Below are 18,714 nucleotides of genomic sequence, written 5' to 3' on the forward strand. Positions count from 1 at the left end.
TGTCTTCTGCTTTCCCGCTCCCGGCGCTTCAGCTGTGAACACAGAACAGAAATATTTGTTAAGCAATTTGGCCTTTTCTTTATCAGCTTCTACATATTCCTCCCCTTCACCTTTTGAGTCTCACAATGCCACTTTTGCACTTCTTCCTATCACTAATATATCTAAAAAAGTCTTGTCTCCCCATTTTACCGTGTCAGCTATTTTTTTCTTCCATTTGCATCTTTGCTTTCCTGACTATACGATCAGCCTCTCTTAACTTTTCCAGATATTTTTTGCCCATCTTCCTCTTTCTGTGATCTTTTGTAGTTTATGAAAGTTAACCTCTTATTCCTTACCTTCTCAGATACTACTTTTGAAAACCAATGCGGCCTTCTTTTCCTTTTACTTACTTGCCTAACAAAAAGGTTTGTCACCCTTACAATTGCTCCTTTCAGTTTTGCCCACCGCATTTCCACTCCTTCCAGACGTTCCCACCCAGACAACAATTCCTTGACGTAAACCCCCATCCAAACAAAGTTAGTTTTTTTTAAAGTCTAAAACCTTTGCTTTTTAATGAGCCCTCTCTATACCCATCTTAATATTATACTGTCCCATGCAGTGATCACTGGATACCAGATGATCACTCACTGTAACATCAGAAACACTTTCCCCGTTTGTAAGCACTAAGTCCAGTATGACCCCCATCCCGCATGGTTTCCATTACCAACTGCTGAAACAGTTCTCCTTGTAAAGAATTCAGGATCTCCCTACTTCTAGAAGACCCTGCAATAGGGATACCCCACTCAACATCCGGCATGTTAAAATCACCTATTAGTAAGACTTCCCCTTTTTTTAGAGATATTTTGAATGTCTACTATTAAATCTCTATCTACTTCTTCCATCTATGAAGTAAATATATTCATCATTCCCTCTTTCCAAATTGATTCACAGTGCCTCTTCCTTGCCCTGCAGATCCTGCAATTGTGTGGCTTTAATATGTTCTTTAACATATAACACCACTCCCCTTCCTTTTCTTCCTACCCTGTCTTTCTTGAACAGATTTTAGCCTGGTATAGCTACATCCCAGTCATGGTTCTCCGTGAACCACATCTCCATGATCACCACTATATCCAACTCCTTTTCTTCCATCACAGCTTCTAGATCCAGAATCTTGTTTCCTATACTTCGAGCATTAGTATATACTGCTTTCCAGACATTGCCCCCTTGTCTCATCCGTGTAGAGGTATTCAGTGATTTACTTAGCTGAGGGTTTATACTCACCTGGGAGCTTTGATAACCCTGTCCCATCACTTCTAGTTTAAAGCCCTCTTCAGTAGATTAGCCAGTCTGCTGGCAAAGACACTTCTTCCCTTCTTTGATAGAGGCACACCATCCCTGCTCAGCAGCCCTTGGAAAATCATCCCATGGTCCAGGAAGCCAAAACGCTCTCGATGACACCATCCACGTAGCCACACATTCATCTCCAGTATGCGAGCTTCTCTGCCCTGGCCTTTACCTTCAACAGGGAGGATGGACGAGAATACCACCTGCGCACCCGACTGCTTCACCTTTTCTTCCCAGAGCCACAAAGTCACTTTTGACACGTTCACAAGGGTACCTGGCAGTATCATTAGTGCCAATGTGGATGAGCAGCATCGGATAGTAGTCATCAGGTCTGATGAGTCTCAGCAAGCTCTCTGTAATATCTTGGATTTTGGCACCAGCATACCTCTCGTGACATCTGTGTTCCAGTTTTTTTAAGGGATCTGATCTCATATATGGAGTAATATTCCTTTGGCTATTAGATCTACACAGTGAAAAATTTTAAGACCCTGCTTAAAATTCATTTTTTTGTGAAATTTTCTGTTAGCTAAGGCCCCCAGTGGGACAGCACTTCATGATTTATGATTGTTTCTGGTATATTTGCTAACTTTTCTTACATACCATGGTGTTCCTTATCTAAATTTTACATTCTAGTGCAAAGGGTATAGAAGGCTTGGGTTCCCTTTAACCGTGAGGATTGCAAAAGGCATCATCTACATTTTTCAGCTCTACCTTCTTGTGTCACTGAACAGTACCTCAGTCCCTCATTTTTCCTTTTGCAAGCAGAGAAGGTGTTGTCTATTTTCTTCTCTGCATCAGTTTTATTATTTTGGGGGTTTTATCCAAGTTTTGAGGCTTCTTGGTGCTTCAGAGGTTCCCAGAAATCCTGGGATAGCTCTGCTTGAGAGAAGGATACAGTCTCTTGATTCAGAGGACTGTAGCTGGGGAGGGCAACCCTTTTATAGTGCATCTACCTAGCTGGCTTGCACTAACGTTTAAGGCAGCTCGGGGAGAGTTTCCCTGGAAACACAGCTCACCCTGATTTTTCAGGTGCTGGAGTACAGGCTGAGTGGCCCCATATTGGTCCAGATGATTATAACAGGTGCCGGCTGTAGTTCCCCCTCCCCCCCCACAAGACACATGAGCTAGTAGGGTTGAGGGTTTCAGACACTTGAGGTCTGACTAAAAGGCAGCCTTAAGAAACAAGACTGTGAAGGAGCTGCAGACTTATTTGAGGCAGAAATTTTCTCCATAGTCCATCTACCTTCCAGTCCTTTGAGTACAGTGCTTGTCTGTGGGTGGGGGGGGGGGGGTTTCCCAAAATCAAAGAATTAAGGGAATCTGGAGCTTCTTATTTGGTTCCCCACTTCCAAGAAGCCCCGTTTAATTTTTTTAACTTGCATTTAGCTTCCTCAGGCCGATGTTTGGTGCCAAAACGCTGCCACGGCAGCCATCTTGGATTTCCAAGTTTTAATAGCCTCTATCTGCTTCAAAATTCCTTGATTTTGCTAATTGAGTTTCAGGGCAGGATTAACCAATAGGCCCAGTAGGCACGTGCCTAGGGCCCGAAATGGTCAGGTGGCCCGATGAAGGAGGGCATCAACATTGTTTTTTCCAAACGGCGATGGGCAATGCACCCACCCCACCCCCCATTGACGGAAAGTAAGACAAGCAAGCAACACGGGTAAGAAAGACAACGGGAACTGTAATTTTGCAAGCAGTGCTGGTTGCCCAAAGCTTCCCTCTGACGCAGCTTCCTGTTTCCGCCTGGGCACATGGTGGGGCGGGGCAGGGGGCCCAGTGTACTTGTGTGCCTAGGGGCCCTCGATGAATTAATCCTGCCTTGTTGAGTTTTATGAACTCCCTAGGCCTTTCTACCCCTGTATAATGTCACCTTTGTGCTGGCTGGCTGAGGAGAATCCATGCGCCATATGCTGCGGGGCACATGAGGAGAGCACTGGGCTTAATCTCTAGTTTCTTTAGGGCCTTGAAGTTGCAGGATGCTCAATTGTTGGTCAAAAATCCCTTCTGGAGCCCATGAATTGTGACTCAGCATTGGTGAAACACAAATGCGTGAAAACCTCTGAGCCCATGAGGAGACCAGAAGCTCTCCTGCAGAGGTCCTCTGGAGATGTAGTGCAGGGTTTTGACTTTGATTTTTCATGAGTTTAAAGTTCGAAGTTTATATGAAATATAAAAATTAATCTGCACCATCTGGAGATACACCAGAATTATGGTTCCTTTTGTAGCTACAAGTGGTCTCGCCATGCACTGATTGGTCCCTCTGCTAAGAGATCTAGACAGGTTTGGGAGCTCCAGACAACATCTGGCGTCAACCCTACACACTGCAGCTATTGCTACGAAGTCCCAATGATGTCAGTCCAGAGTCCATGCTTCTCCAAATAGGAGGAAGACTCTGAGTAGAATGAAGCTTGGGCAAAGAGATGTTCAGACAAATGGGTGCTGGACATCATTTCAGAGGGCTACAAGCTTGAATTTTTTCACCCTCTTCGGGAATTCTTTTTAGACTTTCCAACAGGCAGACCAGAGAAAGCTGCCAAAATCAGAGCAACGGTAAACCGGCTTCTGGAAATTCAAGCTGTGAAACCCATACCGGATGCAGAATTGGGCTTGGGCAGATTCAGTATACTTTATGCTGACCCAAGAAAGATTCAGACGTTTGGAGGTCCTTCTGAAGTCTGTTAATGTAGCGTTGAGTGCCCAGATTGTGAATAGAAACCATGTGTTCAGTCACTGCCTCAGTAGCGCCAGGGGACTTCCTGGCCTCACTGGATTTGACAGAGCCTTACCTACATATTCCCATTTTCCTGGAAAACAGAAAGTTTCTCAGATTACATTTACTGGTGAGGTATTTCCAGATCTTGACGCTCCCTTTTGGGTTGGCAATGGTGCTTCAGACCTTTACTAAGGAAATGGTGGTTGCTGCACTGCACCTGCACAAAGCTGAGGATTCAGGTTCATCCATACTTGGACGATTCCTGATCAGAGCTTGATCCAAAGGTTGCCAGGCAGTGGCACAGGTTGTCCAGCTTCTGCAGGACCTAGAATGGATTACCAATTTCCAAAAAAGTCATCTGGACCCAGTCCAATTGTTAGAGTATCTGGGGATTCTTTTCAACAAGGCAGAAGGTTGTATTTTCCTTCCGGAAGCGCGCAAGCTGAAGCTCAGATGACAGATTTTTGAAGTTCCTGGCTATGCCAGTTCCTATGGCTTGGCACTATCTGCAGATGCTGGGGTCCATGGTAGTGACCATAGATGTGGTGCCTTAGGTGAAAGCTCACCTACATCTTCTTCAATGTGCTCTACTATCCCGCTAGTCTCCACAAATGGAACTGCTACAGAGACAGTTGCCCTGGAAGGCGGAAGCATGTCAAAGTCTACATTGGTGGCTCCAGACAAAGACACTGTCCAAGGGCCTATGTCTCCGCATTTCCTCTTGGGTGATACAATGGATGCCAGTCTATATGGCTGGGGAGCTCTTTGCGAGGATCGCCCATTTCAAAGTCTCTGGTTACCCTCTCAGAGAAAATGGTCAATCAACAGATGGAACTGAGAGTCATTCAGCTAGCCTTGCAGGCTTTTGAAAAGTCCCTGGAAGGTAAAGCGGTCAGGGTTTTCTCAGACAATGCCACAGCAGTGGAATACATCAACAAACAGGAAATCGTCAAGAGTGCTCCATTGAAACTGGAGCCCAGTTGTTTCGTTGGGCAGAGACCCACCTACAAGCCATTTCTGTTGCACATGTAGCAGGAGTGAACAATGTGATATCTGACTATCTCAGTCATCATACACTGGATCTGGGGAAGTAGTCGCTGTCCTAAAGTGCCTTCAATGGGATTTATGAAGCACTGGGAAAGGCAGACAATCAACTTGATGACGTCATTGAACACAAGAAAGTTGGGCAGTACTTGGCTAGCAATGTGAGCCAGGAAGTGATGGCGTGGATGCCTTGGTTAACAGAAAAGCTGTTGTACTTGTCTCCCCTGTGGACAATGGTAAGCCGGGTCATTTGAAGAATAGTAACCCATCCCAGGCTGGTGATTCTGGTGACACCAGATTGGTTGCATTGCCAATAGAAACATGATGCCAAAAAAAACCCAAATGGCCAATCTAGTCTGCCCATCTGCAGTAACCATTATCTCTTTCTCTATCTCAGAGATCCCACGTACCTATCCCAAGCCATAGAAACATGATGGCAGATAAACATAGAAACATGATGACAGATGGTATGGGGATCTAGTGCGGCTACAACAGGACAGCTTTCTCAGACTACCCTTACTTCCGTCACAGGAACCAATTGCCCTGGAGGATCCGGAATGCTTTGATCTTTCGGCATGGCTCCTGAGCACATAGCCTTAGCACAGAAAGAATATTCAGAGGTGGTCATAGCTACCCTTCTACCCTCCAAAACTTTTCAGTGCTTGTGTGTTGATAAGGAGGTAGAGCCGTATATGGTGCCCATATCCATAGTCTTGTTGTTCCTTCAGGATGGTATTGAAAAGAGCCTTGTGGTTAGTTCACTTAAGGCGCAAGTAGCGAGCCTCTCGTGTCTTAGAGCTCAAGTGCGGATGGGCAGACTAGAAGGGCCATTTGGCCTTTATCTGCTATCATATTTCTAAGTGGAGAAAAGGTTTCTAGCTGCCCATCCTGAAGGAAGCATTGCGGCTGCATCCTCCCATGCAACAACAATTCCCTACATGAAATATTAATATTGTTTTATGGGCCCTCTATAAGGCACACTGTCTCCTCTAGAGATGTGGGAATGATACTGTCAACACAACCTTAATAATGTGGAGAAAAAAGACCTCAGTGCTCATAGCACCCTTCCCAAAAAGGCAAAGCCAATATCATCAAGAGGGCACTGAGGTCTTTTTTCTCCACATTATTAAGGTTGTGTTGACAGTATCATTCCCACATCTCTTGAGGTGAGTAGTGTATTTTGTGTCCAGTTTTGAGGTTATTTCTACTCTTGCTTTTGTGCGATTGCCCTCTATAAAACCCCATATGAACCCTTACAGAATGCATTGCTGATAGTTGAAAAGGGTTTAGGATGGTGAAAAGGGTTTAGGAGCTCCAGGCTCTTTCATACAGGGAGCCTTTTCTTAGATTCACAGGGATGGGCATGTCTATGCGCAGTACCTTCCTTTCTTCCAAAGGTGGTCTTGGCCTTCCAGGTAAATCAGGAAGTCCAGCTTCCAGCGTTCCATGCCACAGGCATAAAGAAAGAGGACCGAGTCTTGACATTATTGTACGTGAGGAGAGGAGTTCTCCGTTATCGTGAGATAACAAATGAATTTAAGTTTTTGTGTTGACCAACTTTAGCAAATGGGGAAAGCAAGCCTCAAAGGTATCCATTTCCAGATGGGATTTTCATGGCTATCTCATCTCAATACATTGACTGTGGTAAATAGCCACCGATTTTCTTTGAAAATGTATTCCACCAGAGGTGTGACCTTGTCATGGGCAGAGTCCCGGGCAGTTCAGCCCGAGGAGATTTGTAGGACAGTTATATGGTCCACCCTCCATACTTTTACAGAGTGAATGTGGCGGCACAAATGGGCACCTCCTTTGAGTCCTCAGGCTCATCTGCCCCACCCTAGATTCAGGGGACTGCTTTAGTACATCCTACTTGTTAAACCTACAGTACCCGTTGCACTTGAATGAAAGATTAGATTCTTACCTCGATAATCTTCTTTTTAGTAAACAGGTACAGTAGGCTTGACAGCCAGTCCTGTTCAAATGTTAAGTTAGCCTGTGTTCTGCCTCAGACATATGGGTGTCTCCAGATGTTTATCTGTGAATGTCCAAGAAAGAACAATACAACTTATATCCTGCAATTTTCAATGGGGAACCATTGCGGCTTACAGCAAGATGAGTTGCATTCATGATTATTGTGCTGTTATAAGTGAGTTTAATATTGCTAGGTTAGTTTAAGTATGGTGGGATGAAGAGGGCTGGGAAGAGGTATGTCTTTAATCTTTTCCTGAACAAGCAATGCATGGGTAGAATGAAGATGCTTAATGTTCTTCTGCTTAACAAGTAAGAAGAGTTATCCGTTAGCCCTATAGTGAAATATTTGAGAGAGACAATAGGAGCTACATAAATGTTGGTGCTATATGCGCTCAGGTAGGTGGCTTGTTTGGTTCCATTTTTTATATGCTATGGTTTCATTAGTTTAATAAGTTGGGTTTTTTCTTGTTGCGGAGCAGAAAAGACTTAAATTGTCAGGGAGTTCCCCCTGCCCTCTTGTTCTTTATCCTTCTTAGGAGTTATTCATTGCTTTGGTATGAACTAAGGGGCTAAAGCACTGCCCAGTGACACAAAGAGGTGGAATTGAAAAATGTAGATGATGCCTTCTGCAAGTCTCGTGGTTAAAGTGAAAGAACCCACTTGTCAAGCCTACTATAGCCATTTACTAGAAAGATTATCGAGGTAAAAACCTAATCTTCCATTAGAGTTCTATGTTCATCGCCTTGATTTATTTGTTAAAAAGGTGATCCAACATTTTTAATAGATAAGGGTGAGCATAATCTCAATAGGGATTATATATATAATCATCTGATTACCACTGAACTTCAGACTTCCTAAGGACTATAGCATCTCCTCCGCCAACTGCTTTTTATGCTTCTGTATTATCTCTGTCTTCGAATCTTTCTTTTCCAATAAGTAGCATAGTAAATGACGGCAGATAAAGACCTGAATGGTCCATCCAGTCTGCCCAAACATACAGTCTCTATAATTTAATGCTTTAATTTAAATTGTTCTTTTTCTTAGATATTTCTGGGCCAGAAATCCAGAGCTCTGCCCGGTACTGTGCATCTACTGGAGTCTCCATCAAAGTTCACTCCAGCTCATCTAAACCATCCCAGCCCATCTTCAACTAAATGGCCATATACGGGACACAGACTGTGCAAGTCTGCCCAGTACTGGCCTTAGTTCTGCATTATATATGATTATTTTCTGATTAGAGAGAACCATTTTCCTCTGTTTCTTGTCCCTATTGAGATTATGCTCATCCTTATCTTTTGGCCCTTCTGTTCAGATTATTGATCACTTGTCCATATAACAACCATGCCAGCTGTTGAACAATTGTCTATATAACAACCATGTTCAGTTTGACTTCAGATTTTAATTAATAAAGATCCTCGTTCCAAAACAAATAAAATGGGTGTTTATTGGATAAACATTGAAAAATAACACCACATTCTATGCACTTTTCAGTATTCTATACCTCTTCCCTTGCCTGCTTCTGATCCTGCTTGTTATATCATTTTCACTCTGACTCCTTGCTGCATTAATACATGTTTTTGATTCAGCCAGAAAAAGTGCCCAACAAATTATACCTGCTGTATAAAAACACCAACAAGCACAGCTTTTTCGCTGATTAACCTGGCAAACAACTAAATTCACTAATTTTATAACACTCAAAATATAAATAGGGCTTTTTTTCTTACATACTTTGGATACTATACATTTTTAGATAAGTTTAGTGGCTGTGTGCAGAGGTCCATGGTTTGATCCCTGAGTCAGATCATCCATTCCTTGGATTGGCTGGAGATGCTACTGAGGGAGGATTCAGAGCTACAGGTGGAGGGGGGGAATTAATGTTAATTTAATACATAGTGGGCAAATTCAAGACCCTCTGATTCTAGGGTTTGGAAGAAGTTTTACTATATAGCCTATGCCCTAGGGTTGTGCTACAGTGACTATACTAGATCTAGTGAGGTGGGGGGGGGGGGGGCAAGAGGAATATCAAATAAGGGATAAAAATGCTTGGAAAGCCATGAATGAAGGCTAATGTTACTGAATCCCAGCCTTGGTTTTTGATCATGTTGGAAATACTGTATAAGGGATCAGGAGAGAGCTGTTGGGTCTAAAAAAATATAGGTATGTATTTTTTTTATTTTACTGTGAATGTTCATTATATAAACATGGAACATTGTTTTGCATGATTGTATTGCACTTATTTTTCAGGGTCACATGCCAACAATTCAGCTGTTGAAAAAATATGACCTTATGCAGTTTGCTGAAGTTACAAAGTCTGTAAGGTAGAGTGCATCTGTGACTTTTCATAGTCCTGAATGATATTCACTGGTAGAATGAACAGTACAATTCACTGAATTTGAGCGCATTCATTCATTTCATATCAAGGCAATTTACAATCTAGTAACTGCATTTCTACTGTTTTGGTTTCTTTCTCAATAGTGAAGGAAACCTCTTATTGCTGAATGCAGCTCTTGCAAAACATGAGACGTTTTTTATTCGCTGTGGTATCTTCCTGATTCTTGAGAAGCTAAAAATCATCACCTACAGGAACCTCTTTAAAAAAGTGTGAGTTTTATGCAAGGCATCTTGCTGGTTAAAGAGGAAGTGTGTCGGTACTCTTAATGTACATCAGTAATGTGTAATAGAGTGGAAAAAGACCATAAAATCAAGATTTAGCATTAAAACTATAGATTCTCATGTTAATATGGGATGTTTCCATGGTTTGGATATAACAGCTCATGACTAGAGCCCTGGAAATCAGGGCATTAGGAACTTTGAAGCATATTTTGCAGTAGCAAGTGTGGCTACTTCAGTGATACGATAAACCATACTAGTGGGTAAATGAATACGTTAAAAGTAGAGTTTGCATTTATGATACTAAATCACCTGTTTACTAAAATGCCTTAGCTGTGGAGTTGGAGATGGAAGCAATTTTGGGATCAATCAGTAAAATTATATGAACTCAAATTCCAGCTCAAAATAAATTACAGCATTATAAAATTATATAAATTTATTATCCTAGGACAAACAGGCAGCATATTCTCACAGATGGGTGATATCATCCACAGAACCCGGTATGGAGAGTGCCAAAGTGTATTGCCACTTTAAGCTTTTAGCAGAGCTTCAAGACTGCCCGCACTGTGCATGCGTGAGTGCCTTCCCAGCTTGCGAGGTCATCAGTTTTTCATTTTTTTCAGAGTGAAGAAGACTTATCGTATTTTTCGCTCCATAAGACGCACCTGACCATAAGACGCACTCTAGATTTAGAGTAGGAAAACAAGAAAAAAAACATTCTAAACCAAATTGTGTACTAACATATACCAGGCTCTGCACCCAGCCGCCCCTCACTCCCTGCCAGGCTCTGCACCCAATCTCACACTCCTTGCCAGGCTCTGCACCCTGTCTCCCCTCCCCTACTAATTATAATGCAGTGTTTTCCTTTCATTATTCATATACACACAGCAGATATAAATTCTCAAAACTGACACATTTCGATCACTAAATTGAAAATAAAATAATTTTTCCTACCTTTGTTGTCCAGTGATTTAATTAGTTTCTGGTTGGACTTCCTTCTGACTGTGCATCCAACATTTCTTTCACAATCCATCCCCATCCCCATTGGGTCCAGGTCTCTATCTCTCTCTGTCTTTCTTCTGTTTACCACCCCCCATGCCCAACATTTGTTCTGCTTTCTTCCAGGTCTTTCTCTGCTTCTCTCTCTCTCCTTCCTTCCTGGTCCAGAATCTTTTCACCTCTCTGTAGTCTCTCTCTCTCTTCCCTCTATACACCTCCAAGTCCAACAACTGCCTCCCCTTCTTCTTCTTCTGCCTCCCCTTTGTTTCAGGTTTCTCCCTCTCTCTATCTTCCTTCTGCTAACTTTTTGAGTCCTCCCCTCTCTACCCCTCTAGTACAGCATCTGCCCTGTCTTCAAGTCTGTTTCCTGCCCCTCCTCAAGGTCCCTTTCTGTCTCTCCCTCCCTCCCCACCGGTATCCAGATCCAGCATCACACCGGGGCTCTCATGATGGGTGGGGCCTTACCTTCACTGCTTCCTGCGAGGTCGTTGTCTCCGGCTCCAAAATGGTGCTGGGTTGAGCTGGGATGGGTGGCAGAAACCCTCAGAGTGCAGGGCTGCAGCTTCTGCCCTGGTCCGAATGCATGCTCTGGAGTTGGTATGCTCTCATCGCCTCCCCAACAGTTGTTATTCTTGCTCGCTATCTGGGGCAGGAGATTGGGGGAGACACAGCTCTCCTTTTCTGTCGAGAGGTTGTTTTCCAACGCTGTGACCACTGCAGAGCTAATTATGGCAGCCTCAAAGTGAACCTAGCAGGCTGCCGTTGGCCTCTGAAGCACATTTCCTGTACCACGGTCCAACCCCTACTCTGACTGCGGCAACGTGCTTCGGAGGCCAATGGCAGCCTGCTAGATTCACTCTGCAGGCTGCCATAATTGGCTCAGCGGCAGTCACAGCATGGAAGACACATCTCTACTGGGTGCGAGAAGCAGCTTGGAGGTAAGGCCCCCCCTCCCCCCCCTCCCGCCCGTTGTGAGCCTAATTAACTTTAAAGGGGGAATCCGGAGGATGCTGTAGGGGAAGCCAAGAAGACAGCCGCTGCTCACAGATGCAAGGGAGAGCTGTATTTGGTGCGGGCCTTTAGAAAGGTAAGATGGGGTGGGGGTGGGGTGTTAAAAAAAAAAAAAGTATCTTCGCTGCATAAGACGCACTGATATTTCCACCCACTTTTTGGTGGAAAAAAAGTGCGTCTTATGGAGCGAAAAATACCGTATCTGGACTTCACCCAGCCTTCTTAGGTTATAAAGATGTTTTCTACTACATATCTTCCACATACTGCTATCATGCAAAATTCAGCAGTGTATTTGTTCAAGCCTCCATAGTCTAGGATTTCCCTGCACACAGTGAGTAATTGGCACTCCTCTTCCAGAGTTCCAGCTTATCCTACTCTTCCAGGTTTTCTCTTTTGCATTTGTTGTACTGTATTATATCACCACAGAATGATATCTGCAGTCTTACCTTGTCATGAGGCCACACATAGTGGGCAGTGAATGATCTTGCCTTGCTTCTTTCTCATTGCTGTATTTCTACAAGCTCAGTATATTTTTCCACTACACTACTGGACTTTCCATTCCATCGCCTGGCACCAGATCCTCTCCCCTTGAGAAATTCCTCATATGGACCTCTTTGAGTCTCCTAATGGTATTGCATTGCTTCAGTTCTCCATATTATTTTCCTCATACCTAGTGGAGGATGATTTTCTTCTAGGTTGCACAAACACATTCTGGTATGCATTTCTGCCAATGGTCTGAAGGTTACTCCAGAAGTTGTTAACCCTATCTAAGTGCTTATTGCTATAGGTTCAAACCCAACTTGTGGCTTCAACAACTACTTTTTTACCCTCTAGTCACAAGGTTGTCCTTCATACTTGACTGACAATTAACCACCAACATTCTTCTACCTTTTTGATGGCCTTGGCGGACTTGTTTTTTGTTTCTACTTCAACAGTATGACGCACACAAAAAAAGGAAAACATATATTTATTTTTCATTTCCATTTCACTCAGAATCAAGATCTTATTGTTTGTTTCTTGTTTCATAAAACCTTCATTCTCTGAATTCAACAGCCAGAAGGGCTTTCCCTTCTATGTCCAATTTCTACTATTATACCCAGTACTGGAAGCAATCCAGTGATTGATATTTTTGCTTCTGTTGGTTTTGTTTCACCACCTGGTATAATCCCTCACCTGTTGCATCTAGATTTCTACTCTCTCTCTTCATAGTTAGCCTCCTATTGTTCCTGCTTAAATAAAGAGAAGTTCTATGTTGTCATGCTTGGCTCTCAATCCAGCGATCTGACTCCATATCACAGTAGAACCTGAGGTTAGATTTTTATGGCTCACACTTCAACTCACTGCTTTCAGTTCCTTCAATACAGTACTTCCTTTTAGCCATAACCCTTTCCCCGAGCATCCATTCATTTCTACAATAATTGACGCATTCCGGGATTCCAACCTCTGCTCTTTTTGATTTTCATTTCCTTTCCTGTCTTGGAAAGTACCACTTCTACTGTATATTACTTTTCCTATTTGAGTCGGTGAACCTTGAGCATTTACCTCTATTCACCTTACAGAAGAGCTACCAGAGCTTTCAGGGTAATTCCTAGCAAAACACTGGTGACTTCTTAAAGCACAGTCAGTCCGTTCCCTATCATACAAAGACCTAAGCTGCGCAGGGCTTCATATAACCTGTTGTTTCTTTTTCATTCTTAAATATCCTGCATTCCAGAAACCAACTAGACATTCTATCTGGGTCTTCATAACATCTTGCTGTCCTATGTTCACATTTGGCTATTACTATGAGGTTGGGTTGCATTTAACAACCTCTATCAGCAATGGCTTTACTGGATTACAGTATTGCCTTTTACTCTTATTGAGTATATTTTTGTACTAGTTATAGTTCACCAATTTCCTTCTCCTTCCATTACTTTATACATACTCATATCACATGATATGTCCAAGTTCACTCAGTACTACTGCACCATTCTTTATTTAGAGGCCAATTTTCCCTCCATCCCTTTCAGTTAAGCTAGGGAGTCCCATCTTTGAGAATATACTGCCTGCTTGTCCTGGGATAAAGCACAGTTATTTACTTGTAACAGGTGTTATTCAGGGACAGTAGGCAGATGTTCTCACAGCCCACCCACCTCTTCTAGTTGGCTTCTTCACTTGGGCATAGAACTGATGACATCGCGAGCCAGCATTGGGCGGGAAGGCACTTGTGTGTGCGGTGCAGGTAGTCTCAAAGCTTCACTAAAAGCTTAAAGTGACAGTACACTTTGGCACTGTCTGTACCGGGCTCCGTGGATGACGTCACCCATCTGTGAGAATATCTGCCTGCTGTCCCTGGATAATACCTGTTAAGAGATAAGTAATTGTGCTTTATTTTACATCTTTGTACTTACTCAAAAGTACTGGTAAATGTTATATTTACCAGTACCTTAGATTCAGAGCAAAAAAATGTAAAGCCTAATATCAGTAGGAGTTGGACATTAGAAAAATAGGAGTTTGAATTGAAAGTTTGGTGTACCCAGCTTCACAGCCCTGGTTAGCTGTTTGAGGCTTTAAGCACACATTGACATTAATGCAACATTTAGCAGGTACTAATGTGGAAAATGCCATTTATAATGCAATAAGTGTGTCATTCTGGATGAGCAGGTTATATACCAGTGCTGGCGAGCCTGGCAGAAGGAATCCACTCTGGATTTTTTTTCTGAATCCCTCTTACTTCACAGAAGACTCTGCTGCCCGCTACAGTTTTTTTTTCTTGTGCATGCAAGCCTGAAGGAGTGTTTCTGATCTGCTCTGTTTATTTCTTTATTTGTAGTAGTCTTTTTCTTCTATTTTCTTTGTCTTTCGATGCTGGGAGCTCATCTAGTGGAGAGTCCAGTTCTATCTGCATGGATAAGAAGCAGTCTGAGATCTGCAGATGACAGGCCAATCCTGGTTAGCCAGCCTGCAGCAGCTCTTTTGGAACTCGTGTTCATCCCCTGGTAGTGTTGCTCATCTACTGCTCGCAGGAATTTGAGCGCAAGCTGTTAGGCATCCGTAGAGGGCTCAGCAGGGTCTCGCAGAGTGCCAACTGAATTTCACCTCCCTCCATTTTTGCATGTCCACGGTCCGTGGGGGTTGGAGGTTGTCAGAAATCGGTCAGACTTAACAGCCTGAAGATTCAACTTTGGAAGAACATTCTATTTGAGATGGTGATTTCTTCTCCCAGAACCAGCTTGATGAACTGCGGATCTAAAAAGAAATTAGTTTTGTGCTAGTCCGGAAAGGTCCTCCAGCATCATCCTCATGGTTTTTTTCAACGTGTCCAGCCATCTGATTGTAGGTCGCCCTTTTCACCTGGTTCCTGCCTGGTTCCTTCAATCTACCCAAACATAATGTCCTTCTCCAGTGATCTCTCTCTTCTGATGGTGTGACCAAAATAAGATAGTCCTTCTTTTGGAATTTGAGTAAAGTAGTCAGTTTGATCTCTTTCAGAATCAAATTGTTAGTTCTTCTGGCAGTCTACAGTAAACTTAAAATCCTTCTCCAGCACCAAAGCTCAAATGAGTTGGTCTTCTTTCTGTCTTGTTTTCATAGTGTCCAGCTTTTGCATCCGTAACTGAGCACTGACAAAATGAGTGCATGGACAAATCTGATCTTCGTTTGGAATGTTACTTCCTTGCCTTTGTCGAGAGCCATCATTGAAGAGTGACCAAGTGCTATGCAGCAGAGTATTTCCTCCCTGCTGATTGCTTCTTTGTTTACAAAAGAGCCTAGTACGGCATTTTATCCAGAATTTAATAATTTGATATGGAGAGCCTTTCAGGACAACTGACCTTCCAAGTGGGGAAGTCTGGCAGCGCTTCAGTCAGTGCACGAGGAGGTAGGGGCTCCCAGGGTGCATCTACTTCACTATCTGCAGCGGGCCATGCTCTAGGGGACCTTTTCAAGGGTGATTCGGACGATGTTGGATCTCTTACTATACCATTGCTATCACATAATGTGCCGTCCGTGTCAGAAGATGCAGCATCGCAGTCAGGCGTGTTAGACCCTGTGGTGGCTCTTGATCCTGGGGATGATCCCCACAGTTCTCCGGTTATTTCAGTCATCGGCACTGTTGGACCTGAACACTGATTCACTTCAGAAGTAAAACTTTTAGCAGGTTCCTTCTGCTTCCTCCTCTATCATGAGTGGAGTGAGAGTTCAGTCTTCTGTTTTCCTGGCATCCTGACATTAGTGTGTTGGTCATGGAGCATTGGGATGCTCTGGAAGGGTCCCTTAAAGTTGCCAGGACTATGGCTCTGCTGTATCCCATGGCACCGGAGCGTCATAAGTTGTTTGTTCGGCCCAAGGTTGATTCCTTGATAGCGCTTGTTAAAAAACATTCCTCCCTGCCAAGTGAGGGAAGTGTGGTGTTAAAGGATATGCAGGATCACAAAGTGGATGTGGTTCTCAAGATGCTGTTCGAGACTTTGGCTTTAGGAATCAAAGCAGCCACAACAGCATCCTTTGTGACCCATGCCTGTAATACCAGGTTACAGAATCTTGAGCGTGAGAGCAACAAGCCTTTCCCCTAGCTCCTACTAGCAAGAGTGGATTACGTTTCAGATGCTCTTTCCAACATCATTCGTGGGCAAAGCTTTGGCTTATTTGATTTCAGCCCGCAAGATGCTCTGGATCAGGCAATGGGCTGGTGATTCCACCTCCAAAGCTACTCTCAGCAAACTTCCTTTCAAAGGACAAATGTTATTTGGGAAAGGACCAGACGATCTCATGACCAGCATAGCAGATCGTCATCCAAAATCTTTGCCCAACAGCAGACCTAGACCTAGGGCGCTCTAATTTTTGTGGCTTCAGATGATCTCAGCCATACTCAGAAGTCACTTCCCAGAGATCCTTCCAGGGATACAGACAAAGGTCTGCTGGATCCAGACACAATCAGGCCTCCAGTTCCCATCCTGCAGCATCTTCCAAAAAGATATGACTCCAGGTCTAGAGTGCTCTCTCAAGATAGGAGAATGGCTCTCAGACTTTCTGCTGGCCTGGGCTCAGATATCTTCAGACTGCTGGGTTCTGGAATTCATCCAGAATGGTTGCAAGCTGGAATTCACCTGGCCCTTAACAGACTGGTTTGTGGACTGACCAAATAAAGTAGACATGGTGGAGGCCACAGTGAAAAGGTTGTTGCAGAGTCAAGTCATAGAACCTGTGCCGCCCGAAGAATCAGGCTCAGGTAGATACTCCATATACTTCATCGTGCCAAAGAGAGGCTCAGATGACTGGAGACCCATTCTGGATTTTACGTCAATGCAGTGCTCAAGGTTCCACAAAGTTTTGCATGGAGACGGTTCATTCTGTCATATCGGCAGTGGCTCCAGGAGAATTTCTGGTCTCTCTGGATCTGACAGAGGCCTGTTTGCATATTCCCATATTCCTGGACTACAGAAAGTTCCTGAGGTTTCATGTTCTAGAAAACCATTACCAGTTCTTAGCCCTTCCCTTTGACCTAGCGACTACCCCTCGCACTTTCATCAAAGTGATTGTGGTAGTGGCGGCCCTTCTGCAAAAGATAGACTTACAAGTTCATCCATATCTGGATGACTGGCTGATCATGACTCCTTTGTTTACCGAAGGACAGTGAGCGGTGTCTCAGGTGATCTGAGTTTTGGAGATCCTGGCCAGTTGACTTTGACCCAATTTCTATGACCCATTCCAATCTGAATGTCTTGTTCAACATGGTGTCTACAGATGCTTTGCGCTTAAATAATGAGCTTGGTAGCCAAACCAGCTCCATCGGTGTAATGTAGCACTATGTCCAAGTGCTTGGGTTCCATGGCAGCCACAATAGATGTGGTTCCCTAGGCGAAAGCCCACATGTGTCCTCCCCAAAACACATTGCTATCGCATTGGTCTCCTCAGGCAGACTCTCTATAGAGGTCACTGCCCTAGGCACTGAAAACCTGGGCCAGTATGGACAGGTGGCTCAGCCCTCGGTCACTAACCATGGGCATGCCTCTACAAATAGCTTCCTGGGTAATTGTGACGATAGATGCCATTTTCTTCAACTGGGGAGCTCAATGCAGCCATCGACTGGTTCAGAGTCGTTAGTCAACCACCCAGAGAAAATGGTTAATCAACAAACTAGAACTTCAAGCTATTCGGCTGGCTTTATAGAAGCTGCAGAAGAATCTAGAAGACCAGGTGGTCTGAGTCCTCTCAGACAGTGCTACTGTGGTGGTCTATGTCAATCGCCAAGGAGGCACCAAGAGTGCCTAGCTGTGTCTCCAGGCCTGCTTACTATTCAGATGGGCAGCACTTCATCTTCAGGTGCTCTCAGCATGTCAAAGCCAATTTCCTCAGCAGATGGACCTTGAATCTGGGTGAGAGAATGCTTTCTGTCAGCTTTCCAAACCGTGGAACGCCGGGTAAAATTTGCCTCTTTGCGGATGATACCAAAATCTGCAATAGAGTAAACACCCCAGATGATGTGAATAACATGAAGAAAGATCTAGCAAAGCTTGAATAATGCTCTGAAATTTGGCAGCTAAAATTTAATGCTAAGAAATGTAAGGTCATGCATTGGGGCTGCAAAAACCCGAGCGAATGGTACAGTTTAGGGGGGTGAAGAACTTATGTGCACGACAGAAGAGCGGAACTTGGGTGTGATTGTATGGATTGTATGTGAAGATCTTAAGGTGGCCAACATGTTGAAAAGGTGACAGTGAAAGCTAGAAGGATGCTAGAGTGCATAGGGAGAGGTATGGCCAGTAGGAAAAAGTAGGTATTGATGCCCCTGTAAAAGACTTTGGTGAGACCTCATTTGGAATATTGTATACAATTCTGGAGAAGAACATGAAGATTTTCTATCTTTAGAGAAGCATTAACTGGAGAGTCATCCAGTGAACCAATAGTTGCAATGAATGATGAACAATCATTTGATACTCAACTCATACATATCTTATTTATCCCATCAGGGATAAACTGATGATTTTCACAAGTTCCAGCAATTGTAGAGGCAGTCCCAAATCTTTCTTGATTGAGTCTAGCAGACTTAATTTCTTCTT

The 18,714-nt window shown here is 43.7% G+C and overlaps 1 protein-coding gene across 5 annotated transcripts in view; it reads left to right on the top strand.

The window, feature by feature from the left end:
* Positions 1-18,714, top strand: part of PCID2 (PCI domain containing 2) — a 124,230-nt gene that overhangs the window by 97,218 nt on the left and 8,298 nt on the right. For all 5 annotated transcript variants that reach the window (XM_033949711.1, XM_033949716.1, XM_033949712.1 and 2 more), the window contains 2 exons: positions 9,299-9,372; positions 9,530-9,655. In XM_033949711.1, coding sequence (XP_033805602.1) covers positions 9,299-9,372; positions 9,530-9,655 — 200 coding nt within the window. The remainder of the gene's footprint in view (positions 1-9,298; positions 9,373-9,529; positions 9,656-18,714) is intronic.

Source organism: Geotrypetes seraphini, chromosome 6 (assembly GCF_902459505.1).
Source record: "Geotrypetes seraphini chromosome 6, aGeoSer1.1, whole genome shotgun sequence".
Taxonomy (NCBI): domain Eukaryota; kingdom Metazoa; phylum Chordata; class Amphibia; order Gymnophiona; family Dermophiidae; genus Geotrypetes; species Geotrypetes seraphini.